Genomic DNA, 27,611 nt, shown 5'->3' on the forward strand with positions numbered 1-27,611 from the left:
ATAGCTGGGACTTCAAGAACAAGGCCAAGTGCTCTTACTACTATTTCATGACACACAACTTTTTATAAACAAAACAGGAAGATTTAGGGTGTAGCATGACTGGCTATATGATGATCTTCCCCCTTCCACCACCACCAAGGTTAGGAGAATTTGAAAAAGTTATATACACAGCAGTAAACATAAGTTTTACTCCTTAGTTACTTACTCCTTAGTTTTAGCTGCAATCTTGCAGAATGGATCAATAAACTTGAGATTCTGATCTGCCACAAGCTGCAATTGAAAAATATGGGGAAAAAAAGAACAAAGAAAATAGCTTTTGAATCCTTTTCAAAGATATAGCAGGCATGAAGTTTTTTAGGAAGCACCTGAAGGGAAGCATTGAAGCATTTTAATATTGTTTGACTTAGAATTTTTAATTAAGTTATTTCTGCAACCATAAAAAAGGGAAAAGGACTCACATGTGTAAAAATGTTTATGACAGCCCCTTCCACCCCACCCCCATCCTGCTTTTCTCTCTCTTTTTTTTATTACAGCTTTTTATTTACAAGACACATGAATGGGTAATTTTTCAGCACTGAGCCTTGCAAAACCACCTATTCCAACTTTTCTCCCCTCCTTCCGTCCACCCCCTCCCCTAGAAGGCAGGTAGACCAATACATATTAAATATATTAAAGTATATGTTGAATGCAATATATGTATACATATTTAGACAGTTTCTTGCTGCACAAGAAAAATCAGATCTAGAAAGAAAGGAAAAAACCTGAGAAGGAAAACAAAAATGCAAGCAAACAACCACAGAAAGAGTGCAAATTCTATGTTGTGGTCCACACTCATTTCTCATAGTTCTTTTGCTCAGAGTTCTCTTCATTACTGAACAATTGGAACTGATTTGTTTCATCTCATTGTTGAAGAGAGCTACGTCCATCAGAATTGATCATCAGATAGTATCGTTGTTGAAGTATATAATGATCTCCTGCTTCTGCTCATTTCACTTAGCATCAGTTCATGCAAGTCTCTCCAGGCCTTTCTGAAATCATCCTGCTAGTCATTTCTTACAGAACAATAATATTTCATAACATTCATATGCCACAATTTATTCAGCCATTCTCCAATTGGTGGGCATCCATTCAATTTCTAGTTTCTAGCCACTACAAAAAGGGCTGCCACAAACATTTTTGTACATACAGGTCCCTTTCCCTTCTTTAAGATCTCTTTGGGATATAAGCCCAGTAGTAACACTGCTGGATCAAAGGGTATGCAGTTTGATAACTTTTTGAGCATAGCTCCAAACTGCTCTCCAGAATGGCTGGAGATATTCACAATTCCACCAACGATTTATCAAGTGTCCCAGTTTTCCCATATCCCCTCCAACAATTGTCATTGTCTTTTTCTGTCATCCTAGCCAATCTGACAGGTATGTAGTAGTAAATCAGAGTTGTCTTAATTTGCATTTCTCTGATCAATAGTGATTTGGGGAGAATGGCTTGATTTCTTATAAATTAGGGTCAATTCTCTATATATTTTGGAAATGAGGCCTTTATCAGAACCTTTGACTACAAAAATGCTTTCCCAGTTTATTGCTTCCCTTCTAATCTTGCCTGGCAGCCCTTTTTATAGTGTCAAGGAACTGGAAACTGAGTGGATGTCCATCAATTGGAGAATGGCTGAATAAGTTCTGGTATATGAATTTTATGGAATATTATTATTATATAAGAAATGATCAGCAGAATGATTTCAGAAAGGCCTGGAGAGATTTACATGAACTAATGTTGAGTGAAGTGAGTAGAACCAAGAGAACATTGTATACAACAATTATTCTGATGGACATGGCTTTTTTCCAACAATGTGATTCAGGCCAATTTCAACAGACTTGTGATGGAGATAGCCATTTGCATCCAGAGAGAGAACTGTGGGAACTGAGTGTGGATCTTAACATTGTGTTTTCACCTTTTTTGTTTTTTCTTGCTTTATTTTTTTTCTTTTTGATCTTATTTTTCTTGTGCAGCATGATAAATAAGGAAATATGTATAGAAGAGTTGTACATGGTTAGCATATATTGGATTACCTGATATCTAGGGGAGGAGGGTGAGGAGAAGGGAGGGAGAAAAATTTGGAATACAAGGTTTTGCCAGGGTGAATGTTGAAAACTATCTTTGCATGTATTTTGAAAATAAAAGGCTATTATTTTAAAATAAAGTTATTTCTGCACTAACAGGAAAAGATGCTTTATTATTCATGCATATGTCTTTAGATATACTTTCATTCAATTACCAAGGCTCCAATATTCAATGCTAGGAGTTAAAAAAATTCTGTCTATAAAGTGCTTGATCTCTTAGCCAGCAAGTTTCTGAGTGTAGCTATTTGGATTATCATGTTATATCATGAAGGGATTTAAGAAACTTGGTGAATTGTACACTAGGAAAAAAACTCATTTCTTATAGGATGGTATCATAAATATGAAGTAATCTAACCTTAAAAATACATCAGGTTACTTCAATTACTTGGGCGGCTAACAGCTGCTTAACCAGCAGCACATACCACAAATAGGATCCTGGCCTTACCTCTTTCGCTCCTACTTTTGCTAGTTCATCTAGGTAGATGTCAATGAAATGAAATTTCACTCCATTAGGAGAATTACTCTCAGGGTGCAGAATTTCCTTCATCAAGACATCCAGAAAAAGCTTGATCCGGCTAGAGAAAAAAAAATACAACATAATGTCTCAACTATTATGTGTATTATAGTTGAAAGTTGAAAATAGCTGTCAAATAGATCAAAGTGTAAATATTTCCTTTCTGGTAACAACTATAACAAGTTATTTAAATCAATTAACAAATTTGTTAAGTATTTATATATACTTTACAACACTGTTAAATATGTTAATGAACACAAATATATACAAAGTATTTAAATATAAAATAGTTTGGGAGGGAGGACACTAGTAATTGGACAGATTAAGAAAAGTTTCAGGCAGAAGGTGGTAATTTAAGATGCATTTTGTGGGAAAAAGGGAAATCTTAGAATGAGTGTATTCTAGCCATAAAGGACAGCCCCAGCAAAAAAAATGGGAGAAGAAACTGGCACGTACAAGGTATAGAGAGGTCAGTTTGGTTGGATCACAAGGTACAAGAATGGGAGTATTGGTCAATAAGGCTGGCTGGAGCCAAGCACCATACAGCATAAGGCTTTACCCAGCTGTTAATTTTCTTTTCGTATTTTTCTTTCCAAGCTCTTTTCCCATTCTTTCCTCTACAGCTATCATTTAATTTTTTAAGTAATTTTTTTACTTTCTTTTTAACTCTTCTAGGAACGCTGGACTTGTATTCAAGCCGTAATTTTTTTTGGAAGGCTTTGGTATATTTTTATATACTCCTTTCCCAGTTTCTTTCTTCCTAAGCTACCCTGAGATGGAAAAATGGACTTCTTGGTTTCTTTGACCAGAATTCCATCTTGTACATTCTCTCGATCTTTGTTGAGTAAGTGTGGGGCCTATATGCTTTCCCCCTCTCTCTGACATCTTGGCCCTTACCTATTGTACTGGGGTTTTGATTTTTTTTTTTCAGAAGGAAGAAATCAGGGTTAAATGACTTGTCCAGGCTCACACAGCTAGTAAGAAAGTCTGAAGCTGAATTTGATCTCAAGTCCTTCCTACTCTAGGGCCAGTGCTCTATCCATTGAACCACTTAGCTGAACCTAGTATAACGTTTTAATGGCTAAATGGCATACTTTATATTTTATCCTAGAAGCAACAAGTTGCCTCTGGAGCTAGTCAAATTTACACAAATTACTGTGGAAACAGCATATAGGATAGATTGGAGAAGTAAACTACTTGAGGCAAAAAGATAATTGCAGTAGTCCAAGTAAGAGGTGATAAGGATTGAACTATGGCAAAAGCTGTGTGAGTAAGGAGGTCAAATGCCAAAGATGATGTAGAATTAGAAGTGGTAAAATTTGGCAACTAACTGGATATATGGAACTGGTAAGGAAGTGGGAGGTGAGGAAGGAGGCAAGGATAATGCCAAAGTTACAAAGCTGAGAGACTGGAAGGAAAGAGCATTGTTTGGAATAGAAATAGGGAAAGTCCAAATAGTTGAGAGTTTAGAGAGAAGGATAAAAGTTTTGGACAAGTTGAAGAATGCTATGTGTCACAGTAAATAAAGATCAGAGGAGAGATTGAGCTTGACAAACCATATATAGATTCTGAGTTTTACAGAACACTATTTTTTTTTAATTGAAGAACAAAAAGACCAGGTGACTTGCTTTAGCTTTGGAGTCATACTGCTCATACCTTAGATCAGAGGTCCTCAAACTTTTTAAATAGGGGGCCAGTTCACTATCCCTCAGACTGTTGGAGGGCCGGACTATAGTAAAAACAAAAACTTTGTTTTGTGGGCCTTTAAATAAAGAAACTTCACAGCCCTGGGTGGGGGGGATAAACGTCCTCAGCTGCTGCATCTGGCCTGGGGGCGTAGGTTGAGGACCCCTGCCTTAGATGCTAACATAGGCCTCCTCAGTCTTATACTTACTTCCATGATGCTAAACTACTTTTTTTCTAAAGAGAGAAATCTTAACAGTGCATAGGGTCCTCCTGGTACCCACAAAGTTCATATCATTGGAGGTCTTCAAGCAAAGGCTGGACTGACTACTAGTCTGAAACGTGGGAAGCAGCGTCTTTTCTTTGGAGATAGTTTGTATCAAGTGGCTATTGACATTTCTTCCAATTTCTTCCAGCTTAATATCTGATATATGAAATCTTCTCTACCAGCCCATATTGTTCCTGGTCCTAATTACTTTTGCATTTTTTCCCCCAAAATCATTAGAACTTTATTAAAAAGTCCTATATCTAAATGTATTACATAAATTATAACTTTCTATTAGTAAGCACTACTGTTTGTAATGAACTTTATAAACGTGTGTGTGTGTGTGTGTGTGTATTTTGAGACAATTAGGGTTAAGTGACTTGCCTACAGCTTTTGTTTGAGCCTGGATTTGACTCTAGGGCTGGTGCTCTACATCCCCTGTGTTATGTAGCTACCCCCACTTGACTTTTACTGATGTCTCATCCTCTAACTGGATTTCAAGTTCTATTGGACAAGTTCTAGTGATACATTTCTCTTATACTATGAAATGCCTTTAACACTAACATTTTGACATTCATATAATTTTACGAGTTGATTGAAGCTTTAAATAAATCCATGATCTTGAAGTTTTCTATCAAGAGAGTCATTTAACAACTGTTTATGAATTGATTACCCTGTGCAAAGTATTGTACTGTGGCTAAATCTTGTAGATTACTAACCTTTCATCCCAACCATTTCTCTTCAATACTTCAAAGGACTGCCTCAGGACCAAACGAATTAGCTAAAGATAAAAAAACTTGTTACATAATAAAGTAGACATTTCCATCTAGTTCAGTATAAGAGTTCTGACACAATTGTTGCAGTCCAGATGCTGAAAGCTTATACCATAATAAATCCCAATAACATGGTACTCAAAGTAGTATTTCTCAAATGTACCTTTTAAATTAGCACAGAAGTAAGCCAAACCTCAATTTTTCAAACATGCAAATAAAAGGCTAAAGATGAACCTTTCTATTTCTATAATTTTAATTTTTATGTTTGTTCATTTTACACTTTGTTTTTGTACTTGGAATGTCTTTGTTTCTGAGTATTTCCCCCAACAAGAGATTTTGAATTTGTACATTATAACTAACTAAATGTTACGTAACAAAATTGAAGAAGATAAAACCAAAAATCTACCTAAGTTCTTACCATATAATATTTGTTTAGACGTTGCTGATCTATTCCTTTCCATTCCCGATTCATGGTTTTCCAAAAGGTCTGGATGAATAGGTGTTCTAGAGTGAATAAAAGTAAATGAACATCTAGTTCCCAAGATAACACATTACATTTTACAAACAACATCAGAATATGTAGGATCACATTCAGACTAATGTACCATTTAGAGCAATGCTTATAAATGATTCTTTTGGGGCAATCTGAAATAAAAAATATGCTAAATGAGGGCCAATAATTTATTTTTTTTATAAAAGATTTTATAAAATTTTATAATAGAAAACATATGAAAGTTTATATTCCAATAAGTAGGGTCCCTAGAAACACATATTTTTTCTTATCTATGACTAAGCTAATATTTGTAAAGCGCTTAACATTGGTATGTTGTAAACAATTAACATATGCTTGCCTATTCCCTTCAAAATTAAGATCTTTTTTTTTCTGATCCATATCCATAGAACTTTTTAACTTGGGCTTATGCCCACAATTAATTAAAAATCATTTATTTTTTATGAATATCCTCAAAGCTTCTGGAAGATCTACTCATACATTTTCATTCCATATGTGTTAATTGGGTAGGCAAAAGCATAATACATTTTATTAACCAACAAGCCCTTAGCACAAAGCATATGACAGGAAGTGTGCTAGGCATTTATCTTCTCAAAATTCAATTGGTACTCAACTTACACATTGCATTTTTCTACTTAAAAGTGAAGTTATTCTCTGTGCATGTAGCTCTCTGTAGAAATTTGCCTTTGTTACTGGCCAAATATAGTTCAAGATCAGAAAGCAACTTTGGGTTACAAAACCATCTTTAGAATCATTAAGATTTGACTTGTTAAAATAGAGCACACTAACTTTGTTCTCTTTCTTTCTTTTTTATGTCAGGATAAAGTACAAAGTTTCAATGTTTCAGTAATATCCTTAGAGTGCTCATCACTTTTAAAATTCAGTTCTATTATTATGAACCATCTTCCAAAATGCATTACTGCTTATTTGTTTTCATTAGCTTTAAACAGTTATCTGAACTTGAGAAAGGCCCATTCAAAGAAGTTATCTCAAATATGTGAATATAGCTATATAAAAGTTCCTGTTAAAGTATTTTAAGATTTTTAATCAATAAATAGTTATTTGTTAAAACAGCAACTCAATTTAAATAAATGAATATTTGCAATGTCTGCATGTAGTTAATCAGAAGCCTGTGTCTTCATAATGTTAAAACATTAAAGACCGATTTGTAGATTATACTATATACTTGTCCTAAGACCTAAAGGCAAATATCAAAACTTTAAAGGAAAGTAGAGAAAGAAAAAGAAGATGACCAACTATGTCACCCAAAATTAAATAAGACTTACGAGCCTCCAAGTTGTTAATAACATGGATGAGTTGGGAAATGGTATCAGCTAATTCCTCCTGTAAAGATGAGGTTGAGAAAGATGCTGGTGTTAATATGTGGTAACAATGCATAGTGACAACATAATGACTTGTGCCCTCCTCTTATATCTGCTGAGAAAATCTGAGCCTCCCGTTTTCAGCATAATTTCTACTAGAAAATATGTGTAATGAGTGCTTCACATCATATATGAAATCCCTCATTTCCACTGATCCATTACATCAGAAAATCTGTCTTTGAGATACTGTTTAAGTGTCATGCAGAAAAATATTCCCTTTTTGCCACTTTAGTTGATCTAGTCTATATATAAATCAGCAGGCAGTTTCTTCAAACACAGGTATTAACATATACAGTGATTTTTAAAAAAGTCAAATAATTTAAAAACAATGAAGTTTACAATGAGATCGGATAATGAAACTATGTTATAGCTATACATAAGAAAATCCCACCTCTACTACTAACTCAATCTTTGATTTTAGACAAATCAAGATAACATAGAATGATAAATGTAAATTGTGACCAAAGAACTGAGAAGTATCAATTTAAAATTTTTCCAACTATCAGGAGAAAAACAGCATAGTGCATGTTATTTATTGTATCATAAATTACACATAGGGTTTAAAGGATATAATCAGGAGATCACTGTGGAAAAATTAAAAAAAAAATCTGCTCAATTAAAATTTGCTCAAAGCAAATCTTACTAATTTTAATGAGATATCTATGATTTTTTGTGATCAAAAATCTGGTTCTGAATATACTTTCAAATTTTCTTACTTCCATTAAACCTAATGTTTTACTAATCTTCAATGCAAGTAAAAAACAATTTATACAAACATCCTAACTGTAGCAAATTTATATCGGCAAAAATCAGTACAACAACACAAATTATGTGTTCTAGAGCAAAGCTTCTTAAAACTATGGGTTGCAACTCCATGTGGAGATCATGAAAAATTTGGCAACAGTAAAAAGTTTCTGAAGTGATAACCAATAATTAATTAAGAATCAAACACTTAATGAATCTGAAGTGTTTTTGGCTTCTCTGTCACATGACTTCAATACAGCCTTTAATCTGAACACACAACATGCACACACTGCGCTATGCATGCACAAACACTGCCAGAAACAATTTGGCTCAGATTTGAGATGGAGTCATGTAAAAATTTCTTGGGCGAAAAAGAAGTGGGAAAAAGTTTAAAAAGTCTTATTTAAGAAAGCAGCTGATATTACAAATTAAAACTCATAGAAGTTTATCTATCTATTGCATTATTTTTAAAATGGCAGAATAGTGTCACTTTTAGTGAATAGTGTCATTTTTAAAGTGAACCATGAAAATTATCTTTCCACTGGAAAAACAAACATGTAAAACAATTTACTGTAGTTTCTGTTGAATTATAACTGAAGATATATCTAAAATTTATGGACACCTTTCATTTTACAGTTAATATTTATGGCACATAATTCCATTACTTTTTCTGAGGCAGTGTGGAATATGGAGAGAATACTAGAACTTTCCTGAAATACCTGCTTACCTCATCCTATATATATATATATATAATGAGAAGGCTGGATTTGATGCTTTCTAATATCTTCCAGCTATGATATTAAATTTTCTTGAATAGTGATAATTGTCTTTATTAATGTAATGACTATATTATGGTGTTTACCACAATCCTGTGAAGTAGATGGCATTTATTCTAATGTATAATTAATCAAATTGGAATCTTTTTCCAATTTTTCTATCTACCTTACAGAGTTAATTGTTTTAAAAAGGTTTTTTTGGAAGGGGCAGCTAGGTGGTATAGTGGATAGAGCACCAGCCCTAAATTAAGGAAGACCTGAGTTCAAATCTGCTCTCAGACACTTAAGGCTTCCTAGCTATGTGACCCTGAGCAAGTAACTTAACCCCAATTGCCTCAGGAAAAAAAAAAAAAGGTTTTTTGTTAAACTAACTCAAAGTAAATGGTCTTACCTGCAGGAGAGATTCATCTTGCATCCACATGCAATAAAAAAGTCCTTTCCATATTTTTAATAGTTCTTCTTGACTGAAACCACCTACAGTATAAAAACCCCCACAAAAGTCTTAGTGGAAAAAAAATATATATATTCCTTCTCTAAAAATAGGCAGTAACAATCAAAGGAACAAAAGTAAAATATCCATAGAACATATGTATAAATGATATGAATTTTATTTTCATTGTTTGGGGAGCATGGGGAAACAAAATTTTGCTTGGCTACAGAAAAGAGTTCTAAGACCAATGGATAGAACTTATAGGGAAATGGATTTTGGTTCAATCTAAGTTTCTCTAAATAATCAAAGTTATTGAAAAATGGAATGGGACTGCTTTATCAGTGCAATGAATCTGTCATATGACAGGCTTACTAAGGATAATGAAAACAGAATTTATCCACTGGATGGGTAGTTGGGTAAAATAACCTCTAAGGCTTTTTCCTAATATAAGGTTTCTATGATTTCATATTTAATCATTCTCCATCAAATCTCTTTTTCCATTCTAAAACATTAACTTTTCTCTTCTCACTAACAATACAAATGATCCATACTAAGTCATTAGATGTTAAGTAGCTATTTTTTCTATTCCTGTAGTTAAAGTCTTATTGAAAATAATGAGAAAATAAAACAAACTACTAAAAAAATAAGAAATACTACATAGTCCTGAATATTTCCAAAGGTAGCTACTAAATAACCAAAGAACAAATGCAATCTTGCTGTACTAGAAACCCTGATGTATTCTGTATATGATAATGTATCAAAATTTCATTAAAGGACAAGATAAATCTTTTGGAGTTAGCAAAAGCCAGAGCTAAAAAAAAAAAAAAAAAAAAAAAAAAAAGTACACACTAGAGATTAAAGCAATTATACTAACATTCTAAAGAATAAAAAATGTCCATGCAACATATAGGACTATACTCAATTTCCTGCACTCAATCTTGTTTACTATTCAGAGATTCATTCCTTGCACGATTTGCAACAATTTTACCATATTTACAGAACAGGAGCATTCACGCTCTTTGGGAGTAAACTCATTTGTGGTTTTTTTTTTTTTTTTTAAATCAGAGGTTACTTATAAAATGAAAGGGTATTAAAGTAAATATTGCTTAAAAATGAAAAAGATGCCATACTAAGAATTTATTCTTTCCTCAAGCAATAGGACCTTTCATTTAACAGTGTGTTTTATTTTTTTTTTCCCAAAATTCAATTGTCACTGGCATGGTACCTCACATAGAATAAATAGTTCAGTGAATCATAAAAAGAACCAGACTAATTCTAGAGATTTCATATTCATACTCCATTCTCAGAAGTAAGACAATCCACACAGTGTAACAAATTAATTTCTTCCTAAGGCAGTATCAAATTGGAAGACTCAGGAATAAAAATTGAGGCAAGAGTCACACTGTTCCACAAAGTAGGAGACTAACTTACATTTTCTATGACATTTTAATAAGATTTAATGTTTTCTTCATAACAACTCTATGAGGCAAGTATTTAAAATATTTCTAATTTCATTTTACACATGAAGAAACTGATGCTCAGAGAGATTAAAAATGCCTTCATTTGGAGTTTGATAGAAATTAAAGGCAGAGATGATCTCTGATTCCCATATAGAGGGAGTATAGTGGCAAAGCTAGAGTTCATTATAGGAAATGACAAACAGAATCTCTAAGAACAGGAAGTATGTAATTTAAGGAGATGCAAGCTATCTGATCAACTATTTTCTCTCTCATACACACACACACACACACACACTCACACACACACACACACACCCCCATTCTAAAAAGAAAGCTCTTCTGGCACTTTATCAGTTCCAAAAGCAAATGAGAACAAAAATATTCTCATCTATAAAGCAATGAAGTTTTAGATAAATTAGATAAATTCCTTTCAACTATAAATAATATGATGTCTTTATTTCATAGGCAAACATGTTGAAAATTTCTCTGAATATATTAGAGGTGGAACTATGGACTGTATTTTTTATCACTTCATTTAAAAAATGAAAAAAAGTTCCTGACACACATTCCTGTTTATCCTATTTACGAATTCAAAGAATACTCATTCTAGACATGGCCGAAAAATTGTATGGGTGGGTCAGGAGTCAACAGAATGCTCTTATCTTAAAAAACAAGCAAACAAACAAACAAAAAACCCCACCAAAATTACCATTTTAAATCTCACAGTGCTAAGATGCAATTTATTATTTTTAGTCCACTACATTTTACAGTAAGAAAGATTGTTCTGCAGTAATGAATTGAACCAGCTCCACTCAGTGAAAGAACTCTGGGAGATGATTATGAACCACTACATAGAATTTCCAATCCCTCTACCTTTCTCTGCCTACATTTTTTATTTCCTACACAGGCTAATGGTACACTATTTCAAAGTCCGATTCTTTTGGAACAGCAAAATAACTATTTGGACATATATACCAATATTGTATTTAATTTATACTTTAACATATTTAACATGTATTGGTTAATCTGCCATCTGGGGGAGGGGAGAGGGAGAAGGAGGGGAAAAATTGGAACAAAAAGGTTTGGCAACTATCAATGCTGTAAAATTACCCATGCATATAACTTGTAAATAAAAAGCTATAAAAAAATTTTTAGATGCAGCTTCACAGTAAAAAAAAAAAAAAAAAAAAGGAAATATTAATACCCATTTACAATAAAAAATAATTTAACTAAAATACAGTCCCCAACGATGATTTATGCCCAGTTAACAAGGCATATTTAATCTGAAAATATTCTCTTTTTTTGGTGAGGAAATATATCAAGGGATAGAATAAAACGTGTTAAACTTAAAGGTAGTTAGATTTGACGTATGGCTGATATAGTTAGTGTGACTCCAGGAAAATCAATCATTTAACCTTTCAATACTCTAGGCAACTCTCTATGATCCTATATACTAATGATTTCAGTTGAACAACAGATTAGAACAAGATTTTGGCCATTGGCAATAAAGGGACTCAAGTGTGTAAGTTCACTCAAATGATTTCATGTAGGAAAAAAAAAGCTTCACTTCTGAAACCAATCAATAAGAAAGAACCTATCACCTTTTGGAGATGCTAAACTTTGCAGAGGATAAAAATTTGTGAGAGAATATGACAATATGCTTAATGGTGAGCAAAAGTTTAAGACAACAGTGAAATTAATATTATTAAATTATGAGAATATTGAATGAGTAAACTGTAAAATAACATTTACGTTGGGTCCACATGTCATCCCTAAGTTAGTTACCCCTATATACAAATTTATAGACTACTCAATTGTAGATTTAGTCCTACAATTGTGTGGATAAGTCAGAAAAACATGACCATCATCAGGAAATATCAAATCAGATGTTGGACACTCAATATGGTTAAAAGTCAGGTTGTTTGTTTGCTTGTTTGTTTTGTTTTGTTTTAACATTTCTGATTGTCTTGATAGACAATTACACTTTCTGTGCTGAGGAAGACTTTGAAAAAACAAAAAAAAATTTCTGTTAAGATATGCAATGAATTTATATACTCTTAATCTGAACACAAACATTTCTGATATAGAAATTTACAGCACATTAAACAAAATAATGTTAACTCTCCCTTTTATGTTCCCTGTTTCCCATAAGTATAATCAGTTGCTTCAATTTCTCAAGTTATATTCTGTGTGCACTTTGTGTACAGGTCTTCTCCAAAAAACTGAAAGTGCAGAGGCTCTTAATCTGGAATTACTGAATTTTAAAAACATTTTAACTGAATTTCAATATAGTTTTCTTTATAATTCTATGTATTTTATTTAATTCATTTAAAAACATTCGGAGAAGTGGTCAATTGACTTCATCAGATTGCCAAAGGAATCCATGACCTCAAAAAGGTTAAGAGTTCCTGCTCTAGTGATTTGCATGGAGTGGCTATTTAAAAATGTTTGTTGAACTGAATTATAGAGGGATGGCATCATTAGTTCTAAATCTCCCTTACTTAGAAATATTTACATCTTGATATTTTTCTGTGTTGAAGATGATAAACTATTAGGTTGCTAGAAACTTTCCAGCACATATAATTGTTCATCTCTTTTCATTTCTTCTTAAGCACTCAAATCCAAGAGGAGACATGCCTGTGTGACATAAAGACCGCCAATGGTTCTTGAGGATTGTTCTAATGTATATGTCATTACATTTACTCAAACATTTCTCTCCCTTGTCAGATTTTAGGATTAAAATATCTCCTTTAAAGAGAAGGAACAGCAAAATTATTCATTTCTCCAAATCACTATACTGTTTTAGAAGTTTTACAAAGATGAATATAAGTATAAGATTGCTGTGAATGGTTTAAAAAGAAACCTGGAAACTGAGACAAAATTTCTAAGAGAGACAGAGCCACATCATTTGGCCTTATTTGAAGTAGATGTCATGGAACTTTTCCTTTACAGAAGAAGCATAACTCCTCCCCTTCTTACCCCTCACTCCCCAAAAGAAGGGAAAAAAAAAAAAAAAAAAAAAGAGAAGCAGCAAGGACATATAACTAGAGTGCATTTGATTGTTCAAAAGTCTTGTGCTGATGAGAAGTTGGTTAACAAGCTGTAAATATGAATATGTTCTAATTAACTTCAATTCAGTCAGTCCATAAGCATTATTATGTTCTAGGCTGTGTGTTAGACAAAAGAAAGACAAAGTTGATGAAATCAATTAACTCCCAGTCTAATAGTTAAACAACATAGGAACAACTATGCACAAACAAGTAAAACACATGATAAATCAACAGAGAAGGCACTGGAATTCAGAAAGATTGAGAAAAGCTTCTGTTAGAAGGCAGAATTTTAGCTGGAACTTGAAGGAAGCCAGGGAATCCAGGAGGTAGAGAACATTTCAGATATTGGGAACAGCTAGTGAAAATGCCCAGAGTGAAGAGATGGATTATCTTGTTAGAGGACCAGTAAGAAAGCAAGTATCACTGGACCAAAGATTACCAGAGAGTAGGAGTAGGGAAGGGAGGCTGATGGATAGATGTTAGAAAATAGAAAAGGCAAGAGAAGGAAAGGCTAGATTATAAAAAACATTGAATGCTAAAAAGAGGATTTTGTACTTGATCCTGGAGGTGATATGGTTGGACCTACACTTGAGGGAATTCACTCTGGTCCCTGGATAGAGGATGGAAAACAGAATACCCCTAGCAAGCTATTGCAATATTGGATTAGCATTGGAGGCAGTATCAGAAAAGAAAAAAAGGTGCATTTGAAATCCTCAGGCTTTGTTAAATTGGGGGAGGGGGAAGTTAGGTGTATGTGTAAGACATAGTGAGGAGTTGATGATTATCTAGAGTGTGAGACTCAGGGTTTCCAGCGAAATATGTGTTCAGTTCTGGACATGATAAGGTTTAAAATATTAACAGGACATTCAGTTTGAATTGGGTAATATGCAGTTGATGATGTGATATTGGAAATCTGCAAAGAAGTTAGGCCTGAATAAGTAGATTTGAGAATTATCAAGCTACAGCTGATAACTGAATCCATAGGAATAGTTGCCATCAGCAAGTAAAGAAATATAGAGGGAGAAGAGATCATTAGATCCTGGATCATTAGATCCAGGACAGAACCCTGAGGAGACACTTATAGTAGAAGGAATGACCTGGGTAAGAATCCAGCAAAGGAGACCGAGGAAGAAGAAAACAATAGAGTCTTAAAAAGCTAGAAGTGAAATATCAAGAAAAGAATGAACTAGAAAACTTATCTTACCCCAAGAAAAGGAGGGGAAGGAGATAGGTGAAAAGGAAGGGGAGAAGATTGTGGTATTCTCTTCTTTTATATAATATAATGGTTCTCCCTGGGAGCAGGTTTCTTGGGGAGGTTTTCTGGAGGCAGCCTTAGTTTCGGTTCAGAGTAATAATCACTCCAAATGCAGCCAGGTGTTAAAAGTTCAGATCTTTTATTGCTTTCTCCAAAATAGCCCGGTTAGTTTTGTTGGTAGCCTATCTCTCTGGTTGGTTCCAAGAGTTCCCTTCGAATGTCTCCAAATCCAAAGGTTTGTCCTTCAGCCTCCAGCCAGCACCAAGGTGAAAGTTGGAATGAATCTATCTTGCCTCCGAGAGAGGGCTTCTGGCTCTCCCAGAGTGCCCTTTGGCCCTGAAAGCTTCTTGCTTATATGAGCTCTCTAAAGGTCTGAACACAAGCATTGTTTCTATCAGTTCCACTTAGGACCTTGTTTCAAGTTCTGGTCCATAACATCTCCTTGTAGGATCAGATCAATCATACTGAACCATGCTAAATTAAATAATTACTGTCTCTATCAACTCTAATGAGTTAACACTTTGTAAGGATTCCAACAGAAGATAATAGAAGAGAGGACATACTGGGGGAGAGAATGGTTAGTAGCAAAATACTTTTGAAAAGGGGCATAATGAAAGGAGAGAAAGTAGAATAAATGGGGGGAAATACAGTTGGCAATAGTAATTGTAAAAAGAATTTTGAAGCAAGTTTATCTAATAAGACCTCTATTCTCAAACATAAAAGGAACTGAGTCAAATTTATAAAAAATACGACCCATGAGCCAATTGATAAATGATCAAAAGATATGAATTATATATCCAAAGGGCTATAAAATCATGCATATCCATGGTTAACATATGCTGGATTACTTGCCATAAGGGGAGGGGATGGGGGGAAGAGAGGGAAAAAATTTGGAACACAAGATTTTGCAAGGATGAATGTTGAAAATTATACATGCATGTTTTGAAAATAAAAAGCTTTAATTACAAAAAAAATCATGCATATCCTTTGACCTAATAATACCACTACTAGGCACGAATCCCAAAAGAGAATTAAATAAAAAAAAAAAAAAAAAAGGAAAAGAACCTATATGCACAAAAATGTTTATAGCAATTCTCTTTTCAAGTCAAAAAATTGGAAAGCAAGGGGATGCCCATCAATTGAGGAATGGCTGAATAAATTGTATTATGTGATTATGATGGATTATTTATGGGAAACAAGGAGCAGAAAAACCTGGAAAGTCCTCCATAACTCAAGCAAAGTGAAACGGACTATGTACAAAGTAATAGAAATATTCTGAGATTATCAGCTGTGAATGACTTACTATTCTTAACAATGCAATGATCCAGGACTACTCTGATGGACATAATGAAAAGTCCTACCCATATCCAAAGAAAGATCTCATTGTGTCTGAAAATAGATAGAAATGTTTAAAAAAAAAAAGAAGAGTGATCAACAGTGTCAAAGGATGATAATGAAAGGTCAAGAAGGATGAGGACTGAGAAAAGGCTACTGGATTTGACAAATCTTTTTCAGAGATGACTAGTAACTTTGGAAAGAGAAGTTTCAATTGAATGATGAGGTCAGAAGACTGCAAAGAATTTAAGATGAAACAAACTGGAGGTACTCATTGTTGATGGTCTCCTGAAGGAGTTTAGCCACAAGAAGGAGAAAAAATATGGAACAATTGTTATAATGGAGATGAAAGGATATACCAGGGCAAACATATCTAGCAAAAAACCAGCATACTAAGTACTAAAGGGTAATATACAAATAAAAGGCAATATTCTTGTCTTCAAGAAGCATCAGGAAATAATATCTTTTTGGTTTCTTACTCCAAATAATTTTTTCAAGGACTCATATAAATTAGTAAAATCAGAAGCAAAGCTCCAAATTTTTGACCCTACTCCAGTGTTATAACCTTAAGAATATCTGACCTACCTTTTTGCTTCCCCCCCAACCCCCGAAAGTCTTTTATTTTTTCTGTTAATAATTCTTTTCTTGAAGAAAGCAGTACTCAAAGAAGCAGTACCAGAAAAAAAAAAAAAAAAAACTAAAGGAAAAGAAAGGATTCCAATAGGAAACCATGTGAAGAGATAAGAGTAAGATTCAACAAAATCATAATGTAGAGAAGTATAGATGGTGGAGTCAGGAAAATTCCAATCCAATCTTAATACACTTTCTAGCTGTAAGACTCGGGATAAGTTATTTGATTTCTCTGGGCCTCAGTTAACTCAAAAGAGTTTGACTTGATGGCCTCCAATTTACATTTTGAGTTCTAGATCTAGGAGCGTATGCTTCTAATTAGTTCACAACTCATACCTGCTCTCCAAAAATCATGTATCTGCTCCATGAAGGTAATTTTAGTTATCTTAATATTGACATAAAAGAATGTACTTTTTTTTTAAAATCACTGTGGACAATGGACAGAGCTATAGATCACAATACCTCCATGCATGGTCCTTGGAAATTCGTATGGCTAAAAAAACCTCATCAACTTGGAGTCATCCTAGTGATGTGCGTGTGTGAAAAAATAGTTGTTTACTGGTATACAGAAACGTCAAGCTCTGTGGGAGAGTGGAAAATGCCGTAATCTGATTTCAAAAGATGAGGACTTGAGTCTTAACTGTCATTTACTAGCTGTTGTCATCTTTTGTAAAAGGGGCATAAATTACAACCTAGCTCAGCGGGTTGAGGGGAGGTCCAACTGTGATAATATTATGTAAGAGAGCATTGTCGGCTATTAAGTGCTACATATATATACTGTATATATACACACGCACACACACATATATATATATTTATAATATGCTTACTAACAACTCTATCTGGCACAACATTCTATCCTCAATACCTTGTTTCCAAAAGTCCATTCTGTCAAATTGGCTTCCCCCACGCCTTGGCCCCTACTTTACCGATGCCAACCAAAGCAGACTTTCCATCATTTTCCCATCCCCAGAAAGAAGGGAAATACCCTTCTCTTTGCCCATCACCCCTGATCACTTGCTGGACTCTTTTTTTTCTGCTACTACGACTCTGCTTTTAACTAAAAAAAAAAAAAAAAAATCCTATGACGCGATGGTCTGTCTTCCTTCACACCTGGCGTAGAGGCGCACAGCAGCAGCGCAGGGAAGCTTCTCTCCAGAAGCACTGCGTTTCTAAGCGCCGCCGGGCCCCAGCACTGCATGCACCTCCCCATAGTGCCCCATGTGCTTTCCCTCCGACCACGGTCCCGGTCCCTTTCCCCCGCCTCCCCCCCGCAGCCAGTCAGCCATGTGGCGTGTAATCTCGCCGGCCGCCTGCTTTCTCCCTCTGCCCCCAGGGGGCTGGGGGGGGGGGTGGGGAGGGCGGCGACCCCCGCGTCCGGGGTTTACCTGTCACTCTCTGAGTTTTCACGCTAATGTACTGGCGCAGTTTCTTTGCCGCCCGATCCCGAATAAGCTTCTCGTTCGATGCCAGTCTCTGGGCAAACTGGATCTCGGCCGGCTGCATGGCAGGGGCCATGATGCCCCCGGAACATCCCCTTCCTTTCTCCCTCCCACACGGCTGTCGCTCTCCTCCTCCTCCTCCTCCTCCTCCTCCTCCTCTTCCTCCGCCTTCTCAGCCGCGGCCACCACCACCTCCCCTCCTCCTGCAGCCGCAATTGCGCAGAGGCCGCGGACGAGCCCCGAGTAGCAGCGGGCGGTGGAACCGCGCGTCACGTTCCAAGGAACGCGGGCTGATGACGTCACAGAAGGGGGAGTGGCTGCGGTTCCGAACGGCCGCCGAAGAAGGAAGCGTGGCTGACGCTGCTGGTTGCAGAGCTGGGCTTAGGTGCTCCCCCGCCCGCAATGAGACTTCAGATACCCTGAAATCTCGCGAACTGTCTAAATCCACTCTCTATTCCCTAAAACACTGGGCTTTCTGACCCGCTTTTTTTTTTTTTTCCTCCAGTCCGTCTTTCACTCACTGTTCTCTGCTAGAGAGGGACATGTCCTTCCACTCAAAATTTCGTACTATTATTCATCGAGGGGCAGATCAAAACTTATCTAGCGTTCTAGGCTCTCCACAATTTGCAGCCACTTTCTGATCTGTCCCTGTTATAGTTGCCCCATCTGTGCACTCACTAGCTACTCAAATGTACTTCCGTGGCTTCAAGCCTATTTAAATCTGAAGCCCAATTAAAATGTGGCATCTTAGATCCCTGCTTTGCCCTCTGAATTTCAAATTCCGATTGTCCTTAGCATCCTTCAGATCTACTGCTAGAAGCAACCTGCCTAAATAACGTTTTGGTCATGTATACTTATTGTGTATCTAAGTTATATTTTAATATATTTAACATCTACTGGTCATCCTGCCATCTGGGGGAGGAGTGGGGGGGGTAAGAGGTGAAAAATTGGAACAAGAGGTTTGGCAATTGTTAATGCTGTAAAGTTACCCATGCATATAACCTGTAAATAAAAGGCTATTAAATAAAAATAAAAAAATAAAAAAAAAGAAGCAACCTGCCTCCTGTGCGACTTTAGACAAGTCTATGAATTTCTTAGTAATCTAAGAATATAGATTGAGCGAATTTCCTAGCTTAATGAAATTACAAGACCAGTCCCTGTCTTGTTAGACCATTATCTAACATAATAACAAAGCTTAGAGCGAGAAAAAATGCACTTCCCTTCCTCAATTGCATAGGTGAGGAGCTATGAATATGAAATACTGCATGTTTTGTCAGATTTGTTAGATTTCTACCTAGTTTTGAACTACTTGTATTCTGTTTTTTAAAAAATTATTATTGCAAAGGAAGAATCTTTGTGCTTTACAGCTAATTTCTATCACTCCACTGCAGTGGAGATAGCCCAGCCTTCTGTGTTTGATTTTAATGGGGTTGGATTTTCATCTCTTACACACACACACACAAGCACACACACACACGGTGCTTATGAAGTATATGAGAGTCATGATTCATATTTTGAAAGAATTCAAAGAGATTCTCTTATAGTCGCATGCCATAGCTGATGGACTAGAGAGTCTAGTAATTAGAAATAGTTTGGGGAGAGTTTTTATAATGAACATTTGAAGCTTAGCCAGCAGGCTAACAATCTACAAGGTTGTAAATTGTAAATGAGATAAGGAAGCAACCCAGATGTCTTTTCAATGCAGGTAAGGAAACAGGATGTCTTTTAGCAAGATATTTTTAATCAGACAGGATGAAGATTTTGCAGGGCAACACAGATTTTATTGATCCACATTCCTTAGCTAGGTATGTAGTTTTGAGTAGACTCTCAGCTCTAACCCATCACTTACAGTAGAATTATGAGATATGTGGTGTTAAGAACTATCAGCATTTCCCATAGTCTTGCAAACTACTCTCAATTTCTCATACATAATATTCCATTTCCCATCTCCATAACTTTGAGCTGTGCCTGGAATGTACTTTCTGTCTCACCTCCATGTCATATACTTTCTTGGTTTAAATCACAACTTAAATAATACCTTCTGTATTCTAGTGTTTTCCCACCCTGGTTACTGGTATTTCTCCCTATAGAATATAAACTTGTTTAGAGATTGTTTTGTTTTTTGCTTCACTAGGATTTAATCAACTAGGATTTATTCAATATCAACTATATGGCAACCAGATGGTAGGTATTGTTGATAGAGTGCCTGACCTGGAGTCAGAAAGACTCACTTCCCTGAGTTCAAATCAGGCCTCAAATACTTATTAGATATAACTCTGGGCATGGCACTTAACCCTGTTTGCCTCAGTTTCCTCATCTGTAAAATGAGCTGGAGAAAGAAATAGGAAACCATTCTAGTATCTCTGCCAAGAATATCCCAAAAAGATGACATGAAGAGTCAGATACAAGTGAAAAATAACTAAACAAGTACTACTTGCCAGCCTACACATGCTCATTCATCTCATTCCCTTACCTCTAATCCCTTTTTATGATGTAGCAATGGAGGAGGAGCTAACATAAAACGGCCCATTCCCTTTTATAAATGTGTGTTTGTCAGTACACATTTCTTTCTCTTACAAAAGTTGTTTTTAAAAATGGCTGGTGATTTGAATCCTGATCTGTCCACCAATGAGTTTTTTGCCTTGGTGTTACTTAATAAAATCCTTTTTAATATTTAATAAAATCCCACATGATAGGCCTCTGTACAAAACAGGCAAACATGAGAGGCAAAGCATGGTACAAAGATTTTGGTTCCTGCATTAGTTTCAGTCCCAGCAGAAACAATAAGTTCCTTACAAAACAGGCTCATAACAGGCTCATAACACACAGGAGTAAGATGACAAAATTGCCATAGGTGAATAAAGAAACCTAGCATAGTAGTAGCTTTAGGGATGTCACCTCCTTTAGTGCAACCATGATATTCAGGGGTCTAGAAGGCACTTCCTATACATCTCTCAAATAGCTAAGAATGGATCAGGCAGGCGTAAAGAAACATCTCTAATCTTCAGTTTCTAGGTTACTTGTGGATAATGCTATTAAAACCTACTACTGATAAGACTTAGTATAATTTAATAAACCATGACAAAATCTAATCAGATTTGTCTTCCAGTAATTAGTTCATATGGTAAAAGTCCATTTTGGACCTTATAGAATGAGTTCTAATCACAATAGGGCTATAAGAACACCAAATTAGGAACCCATAATCACCTGAAACTTCAGAGAATTTCAGCTTTTCAAAAATATTGTATCTTTTACATTCGCCCAAATCTTATATCTTATATAATGCCAGCAATAGGCAGAAGTAAGAATATTAAAAAGATCCATGAGAGAATGATTTGAAAAATGAGTCCTTTTGTCACTTAATATTATCCGATACTTCAAAATAAGAAAATGACTTAAAATTTCTTTACCTGTATTAATGCAGCTCTATATCTAAAATCTTTAATTTTTAGAACTTATTACAAAAACATATTCAAAACTTGTATTTTTCCATTTGAAACACTAGAAAGTCATACACATGCTCACACATATAACACCTACACCACCACCCCCACCCCCCCCGCCCCCTCCCCTCACACACACATTATCTTCATATTATCCTGAAAGACTGAAATACTTCAAGGGCTACATGAATAACTATTAAGAGGATGGAAAACCCAAGAACTCATTAGATGTTCAGGATGTGGCATTGACCACATATTCAGATTAAAATCAGTAAGAGCTTTCATACTTGTCTCCTATTATTAAAATTCAGACATTTTAGTATTAATATGTAAATTAGTAGGTTTAGTATTACAAAAACAAACTTTCAGTTTTCATCTGTCCTGATAGTGGAAATTCGCTCTAAAAGGAAAAAGGGAGGGGCATAGTTATGATATCAAAACTATCCCTTCAAAGACACAGACTTGATCTGAAATAAGCCATAATAGGAGAAAAACTCCTATAACTCTGTTTAATGCCAGATACATCATATTTAACAACCAATTGTGTAGGCAAGTTCCACAGGATATCATTGCTAGATTCAATAGTGACCAGGTGAGAAAATTTTCCTGTTCAGAAAGAAAATAGCACAATGGGAAACTGAATTAAGAGAATCTTACCTTTGCCTGTGCAAGGTCATCCCTTCAACTTTTCCCAGGAACAGACATCCACCTATAGCAGATCTCAGGTTATACTGCCTTTGGGCAGCCCATGGTATTCCTCATGAATAGTGGACTACTGCATACCTGAAGTCAAACTCAGAATATCTAACTACAATTCTATGAGAATTTGCTTCAAATAGCTAATTTATATTAGTCACAGCTTAGGACTTGGGTGTTATCATTTTTCTCATGCTCTAAGATTATTTATCAATGAGCACATCTAAGGACATCTCATTGACCCTTCATTTATAATTTAAGAATAATTGCATTCACACATACAGGGACTCCAAACCCGAGAAAAATCCTGACTACAGCAAGCCTCCAATTTTGTATTGTTTGTTAACCCCTGAGGAAAAATGAAAAATTTTAATCTAACGTCTATTGTTACAAAGTTGGCTCAAAGATGTAACTTCAGTATTTGAAAATTGTACAACCCATGGTCAGTAGGGCTGATAAAGTCTTATGACCTTGCCCAAATAGAAAGTTCTAAAGAACCTCACAGCTGAAGATAATTTAAGGAGGTCCCTGCTACTTTTTCTCCCATCAAAATCATTGTCCATTTAAATATATATATATCCAAAAAATATCCAGAAAAAAAATTCTTTTCTTACAGCATTTCTGATACAATGATTTCCCAAATTTCATAATATAAGAAAAATTGTAGAAACTTAGTAACATATACAATCATGTATTTAAAACATGAAACAAAACCTATCAGTCAGATAATATCAATTCAGTCATGTAGTTCCAAAATTATCTTACCTAGAAAATGATTTAGTTTATCACTTTTGGTATTCTATACTAATCATATCTAAAACCTAGTAGAGAGTAGTACAGTATGTCAAGATATTTGGAGACACCCTCTTTTCCAGACTTAAGGTCCAACAAACAGGCTGTACCTTGAGCTTACAACAATCCTTTGCACTCTGGATGATCTCACTCTCTGGCAAAGTGTATTGCTTTGACCAGCACGAAGTATTCACTCATGGGCCATTTATTGCTAGCACTTCAAATTATAGGGCAAACTGCTTTCAGTTAGTTTATTGCTAAAGATTCAAAGTGATAGTTTGTATTATCACCCCTCTTTTAGAATACGTGGAAATTGTAAATAAAATCTCCCTTATGTTTTAATGAAATTATGAATGTATATTTCTTACATAAAGACTAAAATATACCCTTCTAATGGTCCTTTAAGACAGTACTTTGATATGTTATTCCCAAATAATTTAATGCTGCAAATATATTTTTACATTTTCCATATCACAAAGAATAACCAAATAGTTTCTCACATCCTTCTTGTCTGAGATCAAATTCCTTACTCAAATCTCTCTTTACAAAAAAACTCCAAACTCTTGATTTTTAAATCCTCTGTTCACAATCAATTCAAACAGACTACAACTCTCTTAACTTTCTACTGATTTTTTCTTATCCCTATTTGCTTGAAATTTCTCTCTTTTTTTCTTTTATAACTTTCCAGGAAATATAGACTAAAATCCTTCAAAATTGTGCCTTTCTTGTTTCTTTTATGTTCTGATCCACTATTTCTCTTACTTCTATTTATTTAATTTCTCTAATCTTTATTTACAATCATATGTCAGACTATCTACAGAACTAATTTCCAGTCCACTGAATTTTTCCTTTACAAGTTTTTATTATGTAGTGTCAATTAATCGCAATACTATTACATTCAGTGTTCTTAAAAGATTAAACTATATGATCTATTCCAATACCTTTTGGTGAGTTTTGCTTCTAGCTTACCTAAACAATTAAGTTCTATCTTTTATAGAAGAAAATGCGATGGTAACAACAAAATATTCTTCCACATTAAATTTTACTTACTTTTAAGTTGTTCTGTGATCCAAACAAGTGTCTTCCTTTTCAATGTCTAAAAAAGAGTTAATAAAGGCAGTTCTTAAATCCATTTTTTCTTTCACTTTGGAACTTTACTGACACTATTTTCAAACTAGCTTCACATTCAATCAGGGAAATCACCTTCCTCACTTGCACTAAAATAACAAATCTGTCATTCTCCAGGGATAGAGTACTAAAAGGTCTAAATGTTGTTTTATGTAACTTTCACAGCATTATTCTCTTCTTTTCAGAAAACAAATTCTATGGAGTCGTACCCCAAAATTCACTAAAACATTTCAGCATTTATAAAAACATTCAAACTACAATTTGGAAATTCATAGTAGAGAAATTATATTTCAATCATAAATTGAATCTTTAGTTTACAATGCTACATTTCCTGCAGACTGAGGAAAAAGGATTAGCTTTTTTCTTACTGGTATTGTCTCTTCTTTACCTTCCCAATTTGGCTAAAGTTAGAATTAGAATTAGAAAGATATTTTTTTTTTCTTTTGAAGGCTCTGAAAATTCTTCAGAAAAGTTTTCACTTTTAAAAAGTTAGATTAATTTACCAAGACACAAAAACACAGACAATACAAGACAGACACCTAGAAACATTGCTAGTTGTTTTCCTTCTTTTTTGCCATTGTAAATTTAATCCAAAAGTCTGTGAAACTAAGGCCATACTTGATATTATTGATAGTTGGGAGACTTTTTTTGAAACTCTACTCTTCTAAACTATCTTCCCATGTTTTCTCACATTAGCTTTTATGGGTGACAAAGTGTTCTACTTCAGCTTTCCCAAAGCACCATTAATTCCTAACCATCTTCATCCTTATGAATATTTATTCCCATAATCCACAACAGGATCTGGGCCAACGTGATGTCAGGGTAGGGTTGGAAGTCCCACAAGGCTGAAAGTGGAGTTGGTGGTCCCTCCTCATGAACTTTTTATTTTAAAAACCTTCCTTTTCATTCCTAAATTCCTTCTTCCCTCAGGGATATTCTGTTCTTTGTTGTATTAATAATGAGGGCAGTTTCAAATTCAAAAGCCCCTCTTAATTGCACTAAAATTTCATTTTTGCATGGGCTATTGATCCTTAAATTTTGTTTAGAATGTGCATCTGACTAATTATAATCCTCAAAATCCCAATTCTTTTTTAATCTGGCTGGAGTTTATTTTTCCTTATTCTCTCCTTAAATTCTCCTCCTCTCCAATTTTCTCAGTCCCTACCAAAAAGGAACTTCAATAGATAAAACCTGACAGGTTTTTCTCCCAGGAAGTCAGGAAGACTGGCTCCTCTTGATCCATATGTGAATTTTAATATTGATATTCCCTTGCAAATTAGATACATTTGTGTGTCACTCTACAAGTATCTTACTCCAGTTGTGTATACATGCTCTCCTTTTCTTTTCTTTCTTTTTTTTTTAAACAAATGAAGGTGAAAAAAATTAAAATTTGGATTGGGGTCCTATTTCTTCTTTATCCTACTTGAATTTGGGAAGTTTAAATTCTCCCGTCACTGTAAAATTGACTCACGTGCCAGCAAAGTCTGTTCCTACCTGTCATGGGACAAAGGCTTAGTTTGCTAACTGTGAATCAATAGAATTCCCCAGTGAATGCCCCCAGGTGAAAGTGTCATCCTGGCTAGCTTGCTTTAAAAAAAAAAGGAAGAAAGAAAATCTTAAATGCTAAAAAAAAAAAAAAAAAAAAAAAAAAAAAAAAAAAAAAAAAAAAAAAAAAAAAAAAAAAAAAAAAAAAAAAAAATCTTTGGCTTCAATCTGAGGCCTTTGACTAAATAATGAAGCAAACTCACATGGAGAAAACTTTAAAGGATTTTATTATAATATCTAAAGCAAGTGGAATGTGGGCAGGTGCCAAGTTCAAACTGTGAATGTTTTTAAAGATAAATTTCATAATAGGAGAAGACTATTCTAATAGTAAATATTTCTAAATGGGGACAAACTAGTTTTTTCTTAGAGGTGAGTTTACAATATAGGTATCTGCAGCTTTCTAAAAGAGGATCAAAATACATGTGGCTACCCTTTCCTTTGTTTAGATTAACACATACACTGTTCATCCCTGACGAGGTCTAGCAGGTGCAACTGTGAAAGGGATGGGGTGACAGAGAACTCAGATTATCTTGGTGGTAGTGACTAAATTCTACATAGTGATCTAAAGAAGATCAAGAAAACAGCCTGCTTACTGTTCATTATTCTTCACACTTGACATTCTATTTCCATTCTCTATTCCTCTATTCACTACTTTTCACACGGCATGCTATTTTCAGTCTCCATTCCTCCATCCACAATCTGTGTCTTTCCTCCCCTATTGCAGTGAATGAGCATAATGCTTGATAAATCTGAAGATCCTAGCTACTGGACAAGAACTCAATATGTGAAAAAATCTTTTGGAAAAACTGGAAAGCAGTCTGATGTAAACTGGTATAAATCAACATCTCACACCATTTATTAACACAAGCTCCAAATGAGTATGTGATTTTAATAGGGTGACATTAATAAATAAAGGAGAGTGGAAGAAATAACTTGGCACATCTATAGATAGCAGAATAGCTACTTTGTCTAAACAAAATATGGAGAGATTCATAGAAAGCAAAATGAAAAATTTTTATTACATTTAAAAAAAGGATTTGGACAAACAAAAATCAATGCATTTAAAGAGAGAAGAAAATCAGGAAATTGAGGAGTTAAAAAAAAAAAACTTTGCCAAAAGTTCTCTGAAAATGTCTCATTTCTAAGATATGTAGTGAAGTGTTTTAAATGTATAACATTAAAAACTATTTCTTGATTGATAAATGGTAAAAGTATGTAAATAGGTAGATTTTTGAGAAAGAAATATGAACTACCAGTAAACATATAAAAATGTTTTCTATCGCTATTAATTAGATAAGTGCAAATTAAGGTAATTGAGGTCATCCCTCATTCCATCAGGCTATCTATATTGACAAAAATGGAAAATGACAAGTGGTGGACTAGATATGGGAAACATGTACACTGTGTCTTGTTGGGCTCTGGCTCTCCCCTTTCCCCTCCTTCCTTGCCATTAAGACTGGAAATTGAGTTTTACATAGCATTGTGACACAATTCTTGTCCAAAACTACCCTGGAATAGAATTGTTATCTTGCCTTCTGCCTAAAAACCTAAGTTATAGTCCCTATCTATCCAATAATGGTCTTCCTCCCTTCTCTGACAGGAACTGAGCCAAGATCCAAGGTTGTAAATACTAGGTTAAT

General features: G+C 34.8%; 1 protein-coding gene across 3 annotated transcripts in view; it reads right to left on the minus strand.

Annotated features, from left to right (window-relative positions):
• RRP1B (ribosomal RNA processing 1B) overlaps positions 1-27,611 on the minus strand; it is a 78,191-nt gene that overhangs the window by 44,747 nt on the left and 5,833 nt on the right. The window contains exons 2-8 of one of the 3 annotated variants that reach the window (XM_031959214.1): positions 24,349-24,394; positions 9,157-9,239; positions 7,150-7,207; positions 5,771-5,856; positions 5,299-5,360; positions 2,563-2,692; positions 206-270 (exon numbers count right to left, since the gene is read on the minus strand). In XM_031959214.1, the coding sequence (XP_031815074.1) occupies positions 206-270; positions 2,563-2,692; positions 5,299-5,360; positions 5,771-5,856; positions 7,150-7,207; positions 9,157-9,239; positions 24,349-24,394 (530 nt within the window). Of the gene's footprint in view, positions 1-205; positions 271-2,562; positions 2,693-5,298; positions 5,361-5,770; positions 5,857-7,149; positions 7,208-9,156; positions 9,240-18,313; positions 18,582-22,467; positions 22,572-24,348; positions 24,395-27,611 lie in introns of those variants that run through there. The other 2 variants (XM_031959215.1, XM_003763388.4) reach the window with 2 other exon arrangements.

The sequence above is a fragment of the Sarcophilus harrisii genome, chromosome 3 (genome assembly GCF_902635505.1).
Source record: "Sarcophilus harrisii chromosome 3, mSarHar1.11, whole genome shotgun sequence".
In the NCBI taxonomy this organism is placed as follows: Eukaryota; Metazoa; Chordata; class Mammalia; order Dasyuromorphia; family Dasyuridae; genus Sarcophilus; species Sarcophilus harrisii.